Genomic DNA, 17,914 nt, shown 5'->3' with positions numbered 1-17,914 from the left:
TTCATCTGGAGGGGCACAGTTTAGCCACCCCTGGCCTAGGGGATTGTCCTGAAACACCTATGAGCCCCATCGAGGTGTCTTGGCAAGCCTGGTCAAAAGGGAAGAAGGAATGAGATTAGGCTTTGGAATCAGATCCTGGGGAGGGGCATAGCGGTTTGGGGGGGGTGAGTCAGGACACCAAAGAGACTTGTCAGGCAAAGGAGAGCCTCAGTAACACCAGACTTCCAAAGGGCCAAGGAGGTGCCTCCTGACTTGATTTTAGCACCACCTCACAACATCATAGCTCACCCTGCCTTTGGCAAGGCACTTGAGGCTGGATCAGACAGTGAACCAGTCATGTCAACTGCACAAGGACACAACAACAGCTGTGATGGCATGAGCAGACCCAGCCTACTCAGAGGAGTGTCTGTTGGCTTGCCCAGTCCTGAAGCTTGGGATAACAACAGCACAAATAACTGTGCCCACCTTGCTCTTCAGCAGGGGAGCTCAGGAGGCATGCCAAGTGTTGATTCAATGTCTTAGGCCATGAACCTTAGAGCTCTTAAGTAGCTGCAGGTGCATATCTCATAACCAGATCCATATTTGGGTAAAATTTGGAATAGTCTATTTGACAGTACAGTGGTACCTCGGGTTACATACGCTTCAGGTTACAGACGCTTCAGGTTACAGACTCCGCTAACTCAGAAATAGTACCTTGGGTTAAGAACTTTGCTTCAGGATGAGAACAGAAATCACACGGTGATGGCATGGAGGCAGCGGGAGGCCCCATTAGCTAAAGTGGTACCTCAGGTTAAGAACAGTTTCAGGTTAAGAACGGACCTCCAGAACGAATTAAGTGCTTAAGCCAAGGTATCATTGTAATTGAGCCAAGAATGCAAATACTGTATCTTTGAGTGGAAGCCAAGGCAACACAAGAAGCTCAAGTTCACCCCCCCCACCCAACCCCAACTCAGCTGTGAAGCACATTGCATGGCCACAGAGAAGTCATTCCTTCAGCCTAACCGCCTCTCCAAAATACTCATTGGAACACGAAAGTTCTTAGGAGGAAGGGATAGGCAAATATGTCAGCTGCAATTTCTCATTTCTCAAGTTGTGTTTACAGGTCAGCCTATGTAATTCACACTTTCTGAAATAACACTGAAACCGAAAAGCAGCGACCCTTCGAAATTTGTGCTCCCCTGAATCTTGCCATGCAGTTCCCTAGCCAAGTTATGTGTACAGTGATGCATATGGGGTAAAGTGTGCATAAGGATATATAACTGCAAATAGCATACAAAATGCATTATCCTATGTTCTGAGGACCCACTTTATTTGTAGGATCGTAAGTTCTTTTAAATTGTACTTAATACTGTGTTTCAATGCTGTAACTCAACCTGGGACCTTAGGGTGGGTAATATAATAATAAATAATAATAATAATAATAATAATAATAATAATAATAATAATAATAATAATAATTCAAATTGCATACAAAATTGTATGCACTGGAAGAAATTGCCACTGAAAGGCTGATGAATTTTCATTATGTATGCTAAATAAATAAATAAATCCCAAACCGAATTCAAGATTGGAAAAATGAGAGATTGGCAGAAACTGAAATTGGCAAATTCATAGTACCATACTCACTGACTAATAGATTTAGGAACAGGGTGCTTGAGATCATTCCACATTAAGTAAGATGGTTTTATTTCCTGTGTGATATCCCTCCAAATAGCTGGATAACGCGAGCAACCTCGTAAAGTGTTAGTATTTTTGTATAACACTGCATATCCCTAGTTCCAAAACCTTTGAAAATCAGCCGGGTTAAGATTCTTTCAGCGGAGCAGATATCACCCCACATTACACAATTTGGTGCAAAATCTCGGTCTCTGGGAGGCCAGGCATGTAAAACGAAGCCTGAAAGAAGTTGATCGAGATATATATTCAACTTTGCAAAGGGAGCCCTTATCTCTAGTAGCCAGAAATGTGCTGGGTTTTTCCAAAGTGCAGAGGATCATTACTCCACACCAATGCTGCTTTGCAATTAGCGTTGAAGCTGCAAGATAAGGTGGGGGATATATAAGGAATTAAACACAGATAATGTAAATGCTAACAAAGAAACTTAATCCCCTTTACACACTCTCTCTTTCTCTCTCTCTCTTTTTTTGCTTGTTTACTTCCGATTGAAATATTGACATTTAAAGCAAAAGGGTACAACATCAAGTTGCATTTCAATAAAGGTTTGGTCCTAGTTCTGTTATTGTTGCTTTACAAAAGCCAGAAATGAGCGGGAGTGTGTCTTCACATTCCGTGAGCATGCCTATACATTCTCATGCTCTTGTTTCCCCACTAAGGCCTGTCAGGTTAGCAAAGATGCCCAAATAACCGAATCTGTAATCAAAGTGTCCTTTGTCCACATGGAAGTTTGTTGATTCATATTTGGAGGAAGGTCAAATTGACAGACAACACCTAACTGTCTAGATAATGACTTGATCAAACTAATTCTTATAGACAGGCATGTACAATGAATTACTCCCTCTCCTGAATTGGATGGGCTTTGACCTTTCCGCCCCAGGTATTATTGCTGATCATTATCACCAAATGGTTAGTACCAAGATTTCCATCCCATTATTTTAGTGTAGATTTTTATTTTATTTCTATTTTTAATTTTGCATTGGCTGGGTTTAAGCAAATGACTTTTATTAACCAATATCCATCCACTGCATAAGTGGGGAAATGAGTTGTTTGCCTTACAGACATTCTTTTGTTTTTCATCCCCTGCCCATAAATTTTTTTTTAATTAAAAAAAAAACACCTTTAAAACACCACATCTCCCATAGAAGCACCTTAAAGTGGATTGCTGTGGTTTGAATTCTGCAGAGATTTTCAAGGAAGGTATATGCATTTTGAGGGGGAGGGACCCCTGCCCCCTCCCCTGGGTAGGGGAAAAATAATGGTTGCAGTGCTTGCTTTTTCCAAAGTGCTTCCTAAGAATCTTAGAAATGAAGCTGCATAAAATATGGCTCTATTTTGTATATAGCATATTGCTTCTCCTTTAGATCTATGTCTTTTGCTTATGGAATCAACCCAAGCCAGGGAGATAAACTAATATTTTGTATAAGCTGAGCCAGACAATACACATGATAAAGATGTTTCATCTTCTTATGCATGCAGAAAAATATGAAAAATTGTAGTTTACACATATTTTCTCCCTTCCAGAGTAAAATTGGGCCCCGCAATTGCCCTGGGCCAGTGCGAGTGGTGTTAAGGAAGCCGAATTTACCTAGCAGCCGAGTGAAAAATGATCAAAATATTAGCCTGATCTAGGCCACATTAAGGAGCCATTGCATTTTCTGACAATTTTCGGCAATCTCAATATGAAAACAGAGCAATTGTCAGCTCATATCAGGTTATGATCGGCAATTACAGTTGCATAATTCACCTCATCGTCTCTTTTCAGACCCTTTATTTTCCCTCTCGGTGACGTTCCCGAAGTGCCTGATGAAAATGTCATATATCATCCAGTCTTTTAAAACTCGTAAGGGGGTAATCTGCTATGCCTTGCTGAGCCTACACTCGTCACTAGATCTTCTTTCTCTCCCATATATATATATATATATATATATATATATATATATATATATAATTTTTACTGAGAGAGAGAGGTCACGACACTCATAATTTCCTTTTTGATATTGTCCTCAATTGATATGACAAGGGGCTGTAAAAGCTCTATTGTATGCTGCAGTTAAGAGCTGTTCCGGAGGGGCTGATCACGAGCAATAACGCTGCATTACTGGGGGGATTCAGCAGTAGTTGGCCGTTTCGAAGATAATTAGATTTGATGTCAACATTTCTTTATCACCTGCATCCTTTTGTGCATCTGCGTGTCAAGTTGTTATTTCCGGATTTATTAGCACCCTCAGAGCTACTATCTATCTGTCAGCTCGCGCGATGTCTGTGTTGACAGTTGTAAAGTTAATTACTACTGCTAATGAGCAGCGGGCTTTTGGTGGACATGGTATTTTGGGCATTTAAAAGGATAATTAGATTCTTGTTTCTCCATCTCCATAGCTGGCTATAGGAAGTAAATCTCTAAAAACTAAAAAAGAAGAAGACAGGGACCATCTCTCTCCCTTCCCACCCCACCCCCCACATGCAAATGAGAAAACCAACCAATCTTAAATAAAAGGCCAACTTCCGGCTTGACTGATTTTGCCGCTATCTTATTGTTTATTCAAACACTCAGATCTCCTTATTTTTCACAAGGCCTCCCTGCAGTTTCTTTGGTTACATCCACCTGAAGAATACAGATTTCCTTCCCTTCCGCATCTCTTGCAATCCAGCAAATCACTGCAGGGCACAGAAACGTTGTTGAAGGCAGTGCTTGATATGCAAGGCACTAACGCAGCCTAAATTTTGCCCCGGGAAAAGCTGGGGTTTGCGATCAGTATGAATTAAACACCATAGACTAAAGGTGCAGCAGCCAGGATGCAGAATTAAACATCCCCATGTGTACACTGGGAGGGTCTGCCAATTTCTCCTTCAGGCTGCATTACACAGTCGCGTCCCCCACAACTATCAAATGTGACTTTGTAGTGGGGGGGGGAGGGAGCACAAGGGAATGCAGTAGGAATCCCCCCCCCCCCATAAAGCTCTGGTAGATATGTAACCATATGAATCTTGGATTTATTTATTTATTTTAATTTTTCCATAATTTAGCTTCCAATCCAGTGCACACTTTCACAGTAAGCCCCACCAGATGCAGCGACACTTCTGAGTAAACATGCCTAGGATTGGGCATTTGGTCTGCTTTTCCAAATTAGGGGCAGGAGAAGCCCTGCAGGCCGTCAAGCCATGCTGGGTGCAAATTCTGGCGTGCTCACCCCCACTTCTCCATCCTAAGGGACTAGAAGCTTGACTTCCATCCAAATCGGTTGGAAGTTCTTTATCAATGTGAAAATAGTCTGCCTTCAGCGAAGCACTGGTTTGTGGGTCTGATTGTTGAAGATCATACCAAAGATCCAGCAGGGCATTCCAAATGTGTGGTTGGGCTTTTGAGCCACCCACTCCCCCCAAACCACTCATCCCAAACCCTATTGGCCACATCTATTGTGCAGCTGTTCAAAGATGCAAAAAGGCGCTGCGCCATTTGCCAAGAAAATTTCCTTGCCCTAAGAGGAAGAAAATGAATGCAGCACAAAACTTGCAACAGAGAATAGAACCGGTCCTTTAAAAATTGCTTATTTAAAGGGTCTGAGAAAATCAAAAGGCTGTCACTTTAGCACTGAAAACAGCTCAAGAAAAAGTGCCTGGTGGGCCTCTCTGGGGAGAGTATTCCACATCTGGGGTTCCCAGCAGCAAAAAAATGTAGCTGGAATGCTCCTCCTTACAAAAACATGGTACCTGTGTCGACAAATTGGCACGTAAGAATTCAGTTGAAGGTGTTACCAGTAGTAGCAATGCTATGTGTTACTATTGGTATATAAAGTCCTCAACATCTTGCGACCATACCCCTATATGCACCCACTCAACCACTTCCCTCTGCAAAAAGTGCACTTTTACAAGTGCCACATGGTGCTCGTTCTGCACCTGCAAAGAATAAGAATCCTTCAGTGTGGTAGCACTAGAACTCCCTGCATATTGTTATTCGTCTGACACCTTTGCTGTATTGCTTGTGGCACCTGCTAAAACAAAATGTTGTTGTTTAGGCAGGCCTACCCAGGCATACTCCATGCTTTTCTCTTTAAAAGAAGATGTACAGTGGTACCTCGGGTTACATACACTCCAGGTTACATACGCTTCAGGTTACAGACTCCGCTAACCCAGAAATAGTGCTTCAGGTTAAGAACTTTGCTTCAAGATGAGAACAGAAATCGTGCTCCGGCGGCGCGGCAGCAGCAGGAGGCCCCATTGGCTAAAGTGGTGCTTCAGTTTAAGAACAGTTTCAGGTTAAGAACAGACCTCCGGAATGAATTAAGTACTTAACCCGAGGTACCACTGTACCTGTTCTGAAGAATTAAGTGGTGCAACCTAGACAGATAGCAACCTAGACCATGAGAGAATATTGGGAGAGTGGATGAAATGAAGGTGACCGGCTTATATAAATAGATTCCAAAATATTTTCAAGAATTAAGATGTAATCCGATTAAACTTTACATATACACACTTTTTCCCCACACCCCCAGCAATTGGACATACTTTTCATATAACTAAGATCCGCCACAGTGCTTATTCTGTTTACTTTCTGTTCATCATTTATTCCCCTCCTATTTTACTAAGCACTTATCTGTCCTGGGCATAAATCATCTGCAAAAAAGGGAAAGAAATGGGGAGGAGGGAGGCTCTGGCTCAGAAAAAATTTCGTCCCTGGCATGAAAATGATGAGGGAATCATTTTCGTCTCTTGTTTGAAACATTGAGATTTATTGAGTTTTGATGGGCTGCAGTGCTAGCATTGCTGTCTGCTAAACAGACTCCCACATACACTTATTCTTATTGCATTTCAGCGATTGGGGGCATTGGGGGGCTCTGGAGTCCCTGGAGAATCTCTTCCCAGCTTAGGTGGGGCGTTGGAACGTCAGTGTTATTAGTTTATATTAGATAAGGAAAGAATGCACACAGAAGCATCTGGTGATTTTCTTTTTTTCTTTACTTTCTGTTTAGCAGCAATGACAGAATGTCATAGTGAAATGACTTCCAGAGTCACCCCCCCACCCCGCCTTTACTCCTGACCTGGGTTCTGCGGCCTTGTCCCTGGAGGGCACTTCCATTGTATCCTTATATTAATTCTGCTAACTTTTGGACTTCATTGCTGACAATAGACCCTTTGGCTTTCTCCGGCTATTACATTAAATTTCCTATCAAACCGTGTCAGCCTCTGAGGTCAGAGATTCCATGAGAAGCTTTAGATATTTTGCCTTTTTGACTTCACGGGCAGGTGTTTTGCTAAATTGCTTCTAGGTTTATTTGATGTGGTTTCTCTCCACCACCCCTTCCCCCATTTTTCAGGGGTGGGGAGGAGAAAAGAAACATACCAGACCACTTTGCAAAGGAAAATAACGGAAGTTCACAAACAGTCCCAACAAATTCAGGGTGATGCTGAAATCCAGAGGTGGGGAAATTTCAGCCCTTCAGATGCTGTTGGACTCCAACTCCCATCAGCCCCAGCCAGCGTGGCCAATGGTCAGAGATGATGGGAGTTGTCATGAAGCAATGCCTGGAGGACCACAGCCTCCCCATCCTTGCTGTTCTGCTGCCACCATTACTCCCTACACTTAGCTAGAATATAAATGATACCAGACTTTAGAATAATGCTTTGGGTCATGCTTGGCCCTACCATTAGGCAGATTGGGGCAGCTGCCTGAGACAGAAAATTGGTCCAGTCCTCCTGAGTTATTCCTATCCTCCTAACCCAGCGTCCTGGTACTAGCAATTCTTGCATAGCTGGCATGTGTTGTCTGGTCGCTTTACTATGTCACCGCCTTCCAAGGAATCACAGGCAGCGTGACTGAGAAAGGCAGAGAGAAGGGCCACACATTTCAGGAGGTAGAGAACCTTAGGCCCTTGGAAATCTTTCCCAGGCTGAACCCATCATCGGTCTTGCTTCTCACCCTTCTTGGGTGTTTTTTGCCTGACTGGAATGTGCCCTTGAACTGTGATAATGACTCTGTCTTGCCTGAGTGAAGGATAGAGAAGGATGTGTAGAAACTAGCTTACTGTACAAAGAGAAAGTCTGCATTCCTTGCTCTGCTCAGTTTTGCCTCTTGCCCTGCTGCTGGCATGTGGCCCTCAGAAAGTTACCCAGAAGTGAATGTGGTTCCCCACCCCAGCATTTGAGCAGATGCTAGAGAGAACAATGAGTAAGCAACAGCAAGGTGTTCTAGGACACAGCTCTGTGTCCTGCACAGTCTGTCCTGCATCCTTCAAGCTAGCCTGCTGCACTCAGATGTGGTAGGAGTTGGAGTCCCATCACAAGTGTGGAAGCGGAGAACTGTGAAAGCACCAGCTTTCGTCAGGCACTCAAATGGCTTTGCTCAACCCAGTTGGGGGGCCCATTTTCACCATTCACTTAGCATGATATAGATACACTTTTGAGTGGGCACATATCCTGTTCAACACCTTTCAACCTGTGTTTACTGTATCACCTCAAAACCAATTGAAGTGTATAAGGGGAGTTGAAAGTGCAGTAAAATTGCACTACTTCTATTACTTCTCTATTCAATCACCCCCCTTTAGTGCAGCAATATTTGTATTTTGGGTTTGGGGTTTCTTGAAATTTAAAAACATGTCTCTGTCTTGGTTAGTCCTTCAACCTAATGTAGACATGAATGTTAGCTCCCTTCAAAGTTTGATTTGCAAGACAGGAGACCTGAGAATCTATGCCTGCTGCTTCCCCGTGATTCCGTGAAACATCTGCTGCACCAGCTCTGGCCATGGGTCATGCTAAACACCTCTATAAGGATTTGCAAATCCACAGCAAACCGTAGCTAGGATGTAAACTATGGATAACCACTTAATCGGCTAAAAGGCAGATAATTGATCAGCTATTTTTGTTTAACATAGGTAAGAAATTCCATCTGTAGCCAATTATTCTCAAGCTTCGGTTCACTAGTGCCCTGACTTTCTTTTCTTCCTTTTTTGTGTCAGTGGGTTTTGCGTAAAACTGGAGAACTCAGTGCAGCAAAGCCATAAGAATACTCACTTGAATGAGTAGTTCAAATAAGAGGAGACATTAACAGCTGTATTCCTGTTACTAGCTTCGTTAGTGTCGTGACAGGATAGTTCTGCCTGTTGGTTTTCCTTTTATTAAAAGAAAGAAAGAAAAAAGACATTGATTCATAATAAGATACAGTAAATGGGAATCCCACCAAGGAACGACTAACCTAACTGTGCAGATTCTCTCCCCACCCCCTCTCTCATTTAGTCCCATTCATTTCAAGAGAGTCCTATTTTAATCTGAATTAGGTATTTGGTCTGTGCTTGTAAGCAGCAATTAAGACCCAAGGCAGGAATGCAATAGGAAGATTGGGGGGGGGGCAGCCAGACTCTGCCTGTGTGTTGTCTCTACCTGCTTACATCCATCCAGAGAGGGGAATCATTTGTGACACTCTAGGGACAGTTTTGTCACCCTGACAGTAATGCTGTTATGCACCAAGTTGACACACCGGATGAATCCATAAAGACAGATAAGTAACTGTTAAAGTGGCTAGGGATCAACCTGAGTGCTACCACTCACCTGCAAGTGACAAATAGATAGTCATGAAGGATTGAAAATCCAGCGCAACACAGCAATGTGTCAGTCCAGAGCTAAAATACTGCGTAGATACATGAAGGCTGGAGCGCCAGGGCCCCAGGCGACTGCGGGAAAAAGGTTAACTTTAATGTACACCATTGCACCTTCTTTCCACAGCTATATATATTTATTTATGATGTGCATCTATAGCTATATAGCCTCATAGCTGTAACTGTGTCCAGGCCTAAAATGCACAAGGAAAACGCTGGCATTTGTTCTCCATGTCAGTGGTCCTTCTGCTCTCAAATGCTCAGCCTGAGATTGAATTAAAACCTGAACCAAATTAGTATCATTAAGGTTATTACCGTCTGGGAGCAGGTCCCTGTTTTGAATCAGAACAAGGACCCAACATTCTCAAAGAGCAAATGACCAGATGCCCCTAGGAAGCCCCAAATGGCAGCAATCGTCCTCCCTGTTATTTGCTTCCAGCTTCTGGTATGCAAAGGGATGGGAAGCACAGTGGCTCAGTGGTAGAGCACCTGCTTTGCATGCAGAAGGTCTCAGGTTCAACCCTTGGCTCCTCCATGTAGGACTGGAAAAGACTCGTGTCTGAAATTGTGGAGAGTCGCTGTCAGTCACAGGTTCCCCATCCCTGGCCTTTAGGGCACAAACATGTACTGCAGCTGCACCAAATTCTAGTGCTGTGCTGAAAATTCCTCCTCTGTTTCCTCACCACCACTAGCCATACACTGCAAATTAAGGGAAAACAAAATTGTGCCTGAAAACGCACTTACCGGTCTTTTGTGGGAGTTTTGTGCGTGCCCTTTCTTTCCTTCTACAAACCATTTCACCAATCTGCACGTGTCAATCAAAGCCCATGGGAAGTCATCACGGGACAACTTTTTTCAGATCAGGAAGCTCAGGCAGCCGCAGAAACTGTAGAGTGCTGGAAAAAATGGGAAAGAAAACTCATACACTTTCCCTTGGCTCCCCTGCAATGATATGGTAAGCTTAAAAACCTGCTGAGATTCAGAAGAGATTCTCAAGTGCCCTGGGATCGAGGCAGAAAAATGGGAACTTCTAGTGTACAAATTTTAGCACAGCACTAAGTTAATGAGATCAAGCGAGAACAACTTTCTCCCCACCAGTCATAATTTTCTAAACCTCCAGCCTGCTTCATCTTAGCCATATCTACCCCAACGGTCTTAATTGCATTTTTTATTATTTTGAGACATTTTATTTAGACCAATAGAGGTCCCCATCTGCAAATCTAATGAAAGGAAAGAAGACTGAAAAGGAAGGAGAAATGAATGAGCATTACAACTGCAGGTCCCAGTACCTAAGTGATGAACTCAGAAATGCGTTCGTGTTTTCCCCTTCATTTATTTCAAACATGTTGTTGAAGGATTATGAGGGATTTTGCAAATCAGAAAGACAATTTTCTTATTCTGTTTCAAATACTTTTAAAAGGGAGGGGGGAGAGAGAGTGTGATTCTATGCATCAGGCATATTAGGAGCAATCAGGTGGATGAGGCATGTTCATAGTCCAGCAGTAGTTAAGGCTTCAATCCTGTTCACCCTTACCTGAGAGTAAGTCCCATTGGTTGCTGCATACAAGTGCCATCCAAATGGCAATGTTGTGTCAAGCAGCAAGATGGTGGTAGAACATTATACTATATTTATCTTCGAAGAGTTAGCACAGAGTTCACCAACCATTTTCACCCCATGGGCATATTTGGATTTTTGTAGTGAGTGTTCACTTCTCACTTCTCTCCCCCAGATCCCCAGATGAGCACCCACAAAGACAGACAGACATAAAAGGAAGACATATGTGTGCACCAACAAATTTTACTTTTTGAAGCGATCTGGGTAAAACTCAGATCCAGCAGAATTAATCTGAGCCTTGAGAAGCAGGACTGAAAGAGGAAGTGGCGGGGAAATGGTCTCTCTTCCTCCTTCAGCTCTATGTACTTTTTCTAGGGAGAAAAGGGCTGCCACTTTCACCACCTTCTGACCAAGGGACCAGGGAGGCTCGGAGGTTTCATGGGCACCAGGGGGGTTCCTCAAGGGTGTCACTGCGTCCGTGGGCATCATGTTGGTGGTCCCTGTGTTAGAAACTGTCAAGATGGAGGCAGTTTTCAAGGAAAAGGATGATTGGACAACTCCATATGATTGGAAAATGCAATCATATACAATCATAGCTTGGTTTTTGAACAGCTTAGTTCCCGAACGTTTTGGCTCCCGAACATCGCAAACCCGGAAGGGACTGATCCAGATTGTGGCCTATTTATGGAAGCTGAATGTCTGACGGGACTTCTGCGACTTCCGAAGCTCCTGCAGCCAATCAGAAGCCACGCTTTGGTTTCCAAACATTTTGGAAGTCGAACGGATGTCCAGAACGGACTTCGACTTCCAAGGTACAACTACACATCACTGAGTTTAGTCAGGAGCTAACCATTGAGGCTTTGCTTTGCTGTAGTGGCGGCCCAACCATCTTGATGCTATGAATTGTTATTTGCTCTTCAAAATTCACAGGAAAGCCCACATGTACTTCAATACGCTCTATCAAGTAAATTCTTGCATCGTTACAGGCTGCAAACAGCTGCTGTCAGTCCTAGAATTATGAGAGATAGTGTGTCATAGTGGTTAGAGTGCTGGACTAGGACCTGGGAGACCATGGTTCAAATCCCTACGCAGCCACAAAGGTCACTGGGTGACCTTGGGCCAGTCATTGTATTTTTGTCTAACCTACCTCAGAGAGGAGGACTGTGGGACGGTGGGAGGACAGAATGGGCAGATGGAGGCAGGGCACCTATTTTACCTTCTTTGACGGAAAGGTTGTATATAAAATGTCATGATAAATGAATCAGGAAGTTCCGTGATTCCCCCATGGCTGTTATGCACCATGGCAGTTATGCACCCAGACATGGTGGAACATGAGCCTTGCAAATTCCATATCATTCTGACATCAAGAAACTGGAAATTTCCATGGTACTGAATAAAAAGTGGAAAGTACTAGATGAATTCTGAATATAGTGGTACCTCAGGCTAAGAACTTAATTCGTTCTGGAGATCAGTTCTTAACCTGAAACTGTTCTTAACCTGAGATACCACTTTAGCTAATGGGGCCTCCTGCTGCCGCTGGAGCACGATTTCTGTTCTCATCCTGAAGCAAAGTTCTTAACCCGAGGTACTATTTCTGGGTTAGTGGAGTCTGTAACCTGAAGCGTCTGTAACCCGAGGTACCAGTGTAGCTCCCCCTGCCTCCACAAAACAATGCACTTTTCTCATTCCCTATGAACTCCATATTTTCCTTATGAGAGCTGTGTTTTCTCTGAATTTCAAAATGGCATTATTTTAACACAGTTCATTCAGCTTCAGAGGCAGAAGAGGCCATTTTGGACTTTGCAGGCTGATCTTTGCTGTAGAACTTTTGAGTTATTCCGGTCTTTGAATTTGGGGAGCAGGAGGTATTGGACACAGAATTCGGTTCCCCATTACCACACACATAAGGTGAGGAAATCAATTCAGTTTGCATTTAAAGGTGGGTCTGCCTAATTTGCATTTCCCGTATACAAACTGAAACACATTTATCTTTTGAAATTCACAGCATTTTTTCCTGAATTTTGCAATGCTGTACTCCAGTCAAATAAGGTGTACAAAAATGCCTCTGCTGGGGTAAGGGATGCATAAAAATGCATATATTGGTCAAATAGCATTAAAAAATACAGTACCAATGGGGAAATTGCTTTGTAAAGAAATGTGTATATTAGTTTAAACTGCAAAAAAGTATATATTTGGAGAAATTTATATTAAAATGCTGATGAATTTTAATGAGGAATTTATAGAAATATATACTGCAAACCGATCTAGAAGAACGTGGAAAACTGAATTTAAGATTGGAAAAACAAGAAATTGATAGGAACTGAAATTGACATGTTCACACATCCCTACTTAAGCAGGAGTACTTTCGGGGACTCTCCTTTGTGTGCAGGCAATTTGGAAGGCAAAAGAACGTAAGGAAGTTGCCAGGTACTCACAAAGGTCAAACCTCCAATTACTGGCGCCGTGGAACAGAAATGGCACACAAAGGTCAAACTCGTATTTCTCTCCCCTCCCCTCTGCCTTCGTTAATTATTCCAGCCATATATGCCCCTTCTCCCCAGATCGGAAAATGTATGGCAAGGATCCTCTCCATACGTAGAAATGTTTGCAATCTTTGTGTTCAGCCTGGGAGCTACACTACTTTTTAGTGGAGTTTTGCAAACTTCCACTCTGCGTTTTCTCGCTAATTCATTTCAAGCACACTGCATTTTATTGGCTTATCTCCTAATTCTTTTGATTAAAACACAAGCAAAAACCAACCAACTTGAACAGGTTGAATGCCACATCTGTGCCGAAGATAGCGGCGCACTTATTTATGGCTCAAAGAAATGGAGCCCAAATTAAGCTAGCGATTGCCGTAGAGTGGATAAGCGCCCATTATGAATTATCCTTAATTATAGCGATTTCCTAAACTAATAAACCTGCTAAATCTTTATTGCAAAGGTTAGTTTACGCAGCGCATATAAAATCCGCATGTGCTACGCATCAGCCACCAGCTGTCTGACGGTGTGTTGCTATTGCTCTGAGTGTTCCCATAAATTTTATGTTGGTTATATTAAGACTCAGTCCATATCACTACCCACAGATGCCACTAGACATAAAAATTGCTCTCCAGCGAGCCTGAATATCCCTGGAAGCTACTTGTGGCTAATGTTCCATGTAGTATTTCTACGTGAAAGCAGCAGATTGAGGAGTTATTTACAGATGAATATTTCAATCCAAGTTAGCGCATAGTGGCCTACTTAGCCTGATTTTTTTCCCTGGTTTATTTGTATGCTAAATAATTCACCAAAGCTCCTTGTTTACTTTCAATAGTACTTTCGGCGAAATGCAAACAAGGCAGCCAACTTCAGGTGTTCAAAAGGCTAAGCTGCTCCTTCTCCTACTCCCACCCCCCTTTTAAATGCAGGTCGCAGCCGCCAACATCGATGGAGCGTCCCTTGCATTTTGATGATTATTTGTTCACGTTCAACAGCCCTTTTTAGCACGCCAGGTACACGTTACGATGCTTAGCCCATTTATCCTCACAATAACCCTCTCAGTTAAGTGAGGGGAGTAAATTCACAAACCCTTGGCTGGAGCACGTTAATTCATTTATCATGTGGGGAAACAGTGCGCCCCCCCCCAGATGTTGCTGAACAGCAACTCTTGGGCCATTGGCCATGCTTGCCAACCTCTGTGGGGCCAAAGGTTACCCACCCCTGATGTATACCAATAAGATCCTTATGTAGACAAGGCAGCCCACACCCAGACACAACAGGGGCAGATCAACCCAAGGAGTGGCTGACTCCAAAGCAGATTGGTGAATGCTGAGCATGCTCAGTGGACACAGAACGCTGTTGGGAAGGATGACAGAAAATGAGGAGGGAGGGTGGAATGCCATATTCTGGTAATGAACATGGCTGGCTGGAATCCTGCACAAGATCACTGCAGTGTCGGTCCCACTTATTTTGTTTTGCTGCAGGCCCAGTTTCGTTCTTAGAAATACATATATCCCCTTTCATATATTATTACAGTGTTACCTCGGGTTAAGTACTTAATTCGTTCCGGAGGTCCGTTCTTAACTGTTCTTAACGTGAAGCACCACTTTAGCTAATGGTGCCTCCTGCTGCCGCCGCGCCGCTGGAGCACGATTTCTGTTCTCATCCTGAAGCAAAGTTCTTAACCCAAGGTACTATTTCTGGGTTGGCGGAGTCTGTAACCTGAAGCGTATGTAACCTGAAGTGTATGTAACCCAAGGTACCACTATACTGGGTTGTATCAAGGTAAGGGCTACTCAGAGCAGACCCACTGCAACTAATGAACCAAAGTTAGCCATGTCCATTAACTTCAGTGGGTCTACTCTGAGTAGGACCGGCACTGGATACAACCCATTGTGCTGTTGCAGTCAGATACTGCTTATTGGCTTTCATCTAGTTGGCTCCTATGAGAACAGGATACCAGACTAGATGAGCCACTGGCCTGATATAGCAGGCTTTTCTTACATTAACATCTTGGAAGAGACATTCTGCCTCTGTGTGAGAGAAGGAGTGGATCTCTCTTCAGAGATGGCCCTTACTGCTCATGGGGTTTTGTTGGAAGTACTTTTATAAAAATTTGCTTTCCCATTAATCTGGGGTGGGGGAATGAATCAATCTAGCCAATTTACATCACCATCTTATGCATAATTGCTCAGAGTTTATTCCCACGGTTTTCAGTGGAACTAACTCCCAGTTAAATGGATGGATGTGGGATTGCAAATAGATACAGGGTAAGCTAAAATCCTATGCACATTTCCCCAGGAGTAAACCCTAACGAACGCTTCCTTCTGAATAAGCATGCATTGGGTCACAGTTGTTCACCTAGTAAACAACAATTCAATCAAAAGTGCAAATAAAAGAGTGCCATTTCCACCAGCTTTTGGTATCTTCCTGCTTTTATACATATTTGTGTATTGCGTGGCGAGTTCCCGCCCCCCACCAGGATAAATAAAGACACAAGACACTATAATTTAAGGTTAAATGGGTGAATTAGGCCACAACTTTATTGAATTCAGGAATGAGAGGCATTGGTCACCGCTCGGGGGCGTGCCTTTGGCCCACACCTCCATAGGCTTCGGACAGGGCCACGCCCCCCCCCCCGAGTCCTTTATCGGACCACCCTTCGTTCACTGGGGAGAGGTGATGGCGTTCCTCCCCCCCACATCCTCTTAACCCCTTCTTACCAATGCCTAACCGCCAATGCCGAGGAGTTGTGACGAGTTGCTACGAGGTAGGCGAAAAACCAAATGGCTGTAAATTGCCAATTGGGAAAAATTCCTACCATGCCCCTTGCAGCGACAGACCGAAGTCCATAGCAAAGTCAGAGACCTACCTAAAGCCTACCCAAAGGGAGGGAGGGTGGGAAAACGTGGGGGCTAGCGGGCGAAAAGAGGGCGAGCCCTCCTCGCCGGCCCTAAATAGGGCAGGCCACGCCCCCCCAGCCAGCCGATTGGTTTATTCCCCTAGCTCAGGGCTGGGGAGCTTGCAACTTTCCAGGTGTTGTTGGACTCTAACTCCAATTAGCTCTGGACAACTGTCAGGGTAATAGGACTTGTAGTCCAACCCCATCTGCAGGTTCATGGGTTCCCTATCATTCCTTTCTATTCTCTTAATGAAAGATCATCTAACCCCTTTTATATCCAATTCACAAGCAGAGCTTGCATCCTTCAGGTGAGGGCCTTCTGTAGATACCACCTTATCAGGAGGTTCGTTCCACACAGTGTAGGAATTGGGTCTTTAGTGTTGCTGCACCTTTGGAATTCGCTCTTCTTGAATCTTAGACAGGCATCATCTCTGTTGTCTTTTAGGCCTCACCTGTAGACCTTCCTCTGTCAGCAAACCTTTTCACTTGAGATCTTTCCCAGTCTGCATCTTAATTAATTGGAATTTTTAAAATATGTTTTTATTGTTTTATCACGTGTTGTTTGCCTTCTTGGGAAGAAGGTATAACAACAACAACAACAACAACAACAACAACAACAACAACAACAACAACAACGGGTGGGTGGGTGGGTGTTAGATTTAAAAGACTGGAGAGAACTGCTTCCAGTTCAAAGCCCAGGCCTGCCTAGCTTGTAGAGAGTTTGTCTGCTGAGCTAACTTTTTGTTTTACGACATTGATTTTCATCATTATTATTGCTCACCCTAAGAATTGCTCTATTGATATGTACTCAAATTCTTATTGTACAAAAATTGTAGACAACTCAGTTACAGCTATCGATGTATGTCTCTGGCTTGCTCTCTCCACCGTCAGCCTATTTCAACCAAATATTATTCAGATGCTGCTCATGTTTCTTGCTATTGATTTTGGATTGTGTTCATTACATACTTCCTCGGCTCATGTACTGAATCCGCCCAGAGCACTGGTTTTCAGCTGGCGGGTCAGGACCTACTAGGGTGCTGCATCCTAGTCTCAGAGGCCAATTGTAGAAAGGGCACCAGTTCCTCGTGAGCATCTGGGTCAGAGGATACTGTCTCGGGGGGTCCCAGTTCAGTGGTATCTGACTCAGGTTCACTGGATGGACCTTGGTCTGCATTTAGCACCTTTACAACTCCCAATGCAGTTGGTTCACCTGTCTTTCAGGGACCTAGCTTCTTCTCATGGTCAGGTTCAGGATAGCAAGTCATTTTTTTTTTTTATGTGGTGAAGGGCTGTGGCTCAGTAGGAGAGCACCTGCTTTGCATGCAGAATGCTCCAGGTTTGATTCCCCAGTATTACCTGCTGGGAATGCCCCCCCTATCCAAAGAGCTGCTGCCAGTCTGAGTAGACAACAGTGAACTCGATAGACCAGGGATCTGACTTGGTGTAAGGCAGCTTCCTGTGAACCCTTTCGCACTTTCAGTACCATGGTGAGAAATTTAGGAGTGCAGGGTCCCTTTACGATAGTCACAGCTGCACCCTTTCTAAGATTATACAATAATCTTGTAATTCTGCAGTAATAATAATTAAGGATGCAGTGCAATGATCAGTACAGATCTCCAAGTGTTGCCTTTCAGCTGGATCTACTATTTTCTATATGGGCACGTATATGGGTAGATGATTTGGAGTGTTCCAATATCTTCTTTTGGACTGACTT

At 43.7% G+C, this 17,914-nt stretch overlaps 1 protein-coding gene across 10 annotated transcripts in view; it reads left to right on the top strand.

Annotated features, from left to right (window-relative positions):
* Positions 1-17,914, top strand: part of FTO (FTO alpha-ketoglutarate dependent dioxygenase) — a 258,262-nt gene that overhangs the window by 191,155 nt on the left and 49,193 nt on the right. The window contains exon 9 of one of the 10 annotated variants that reach the window (XM_083451890.1): positions 16,646-16,673. The exons of the other annotated variants lie outside the window; for them this stretch is intronic. Coding sequence (XP_083308016.1) covers positions 16,646-16,658 — 13 coding nt within the window. The 3' untranslated portion in view covers positions 16,659-16,673. Of the gene's footprint in view, positions 1-16,645; positions 16,674-17,914 lie in introns of those variants that run through there. 10 annotated transcript variants of the gene reach the window in all.

Source organism: Podarcis tiliguerta (assembly GCF_965153285.1).
Source record: "Podarcis tiliguerta genome assembly, chromosome: 8".
NCBI lineage: Eukaryota > Metazoa > Chordata > Lepidosauria > Squamata > Lacertidae > Podarcis > Podarcis tiliguerta.
This window is presented reverse-complemented; position numbering and strand designations above follow the sequence as displayed.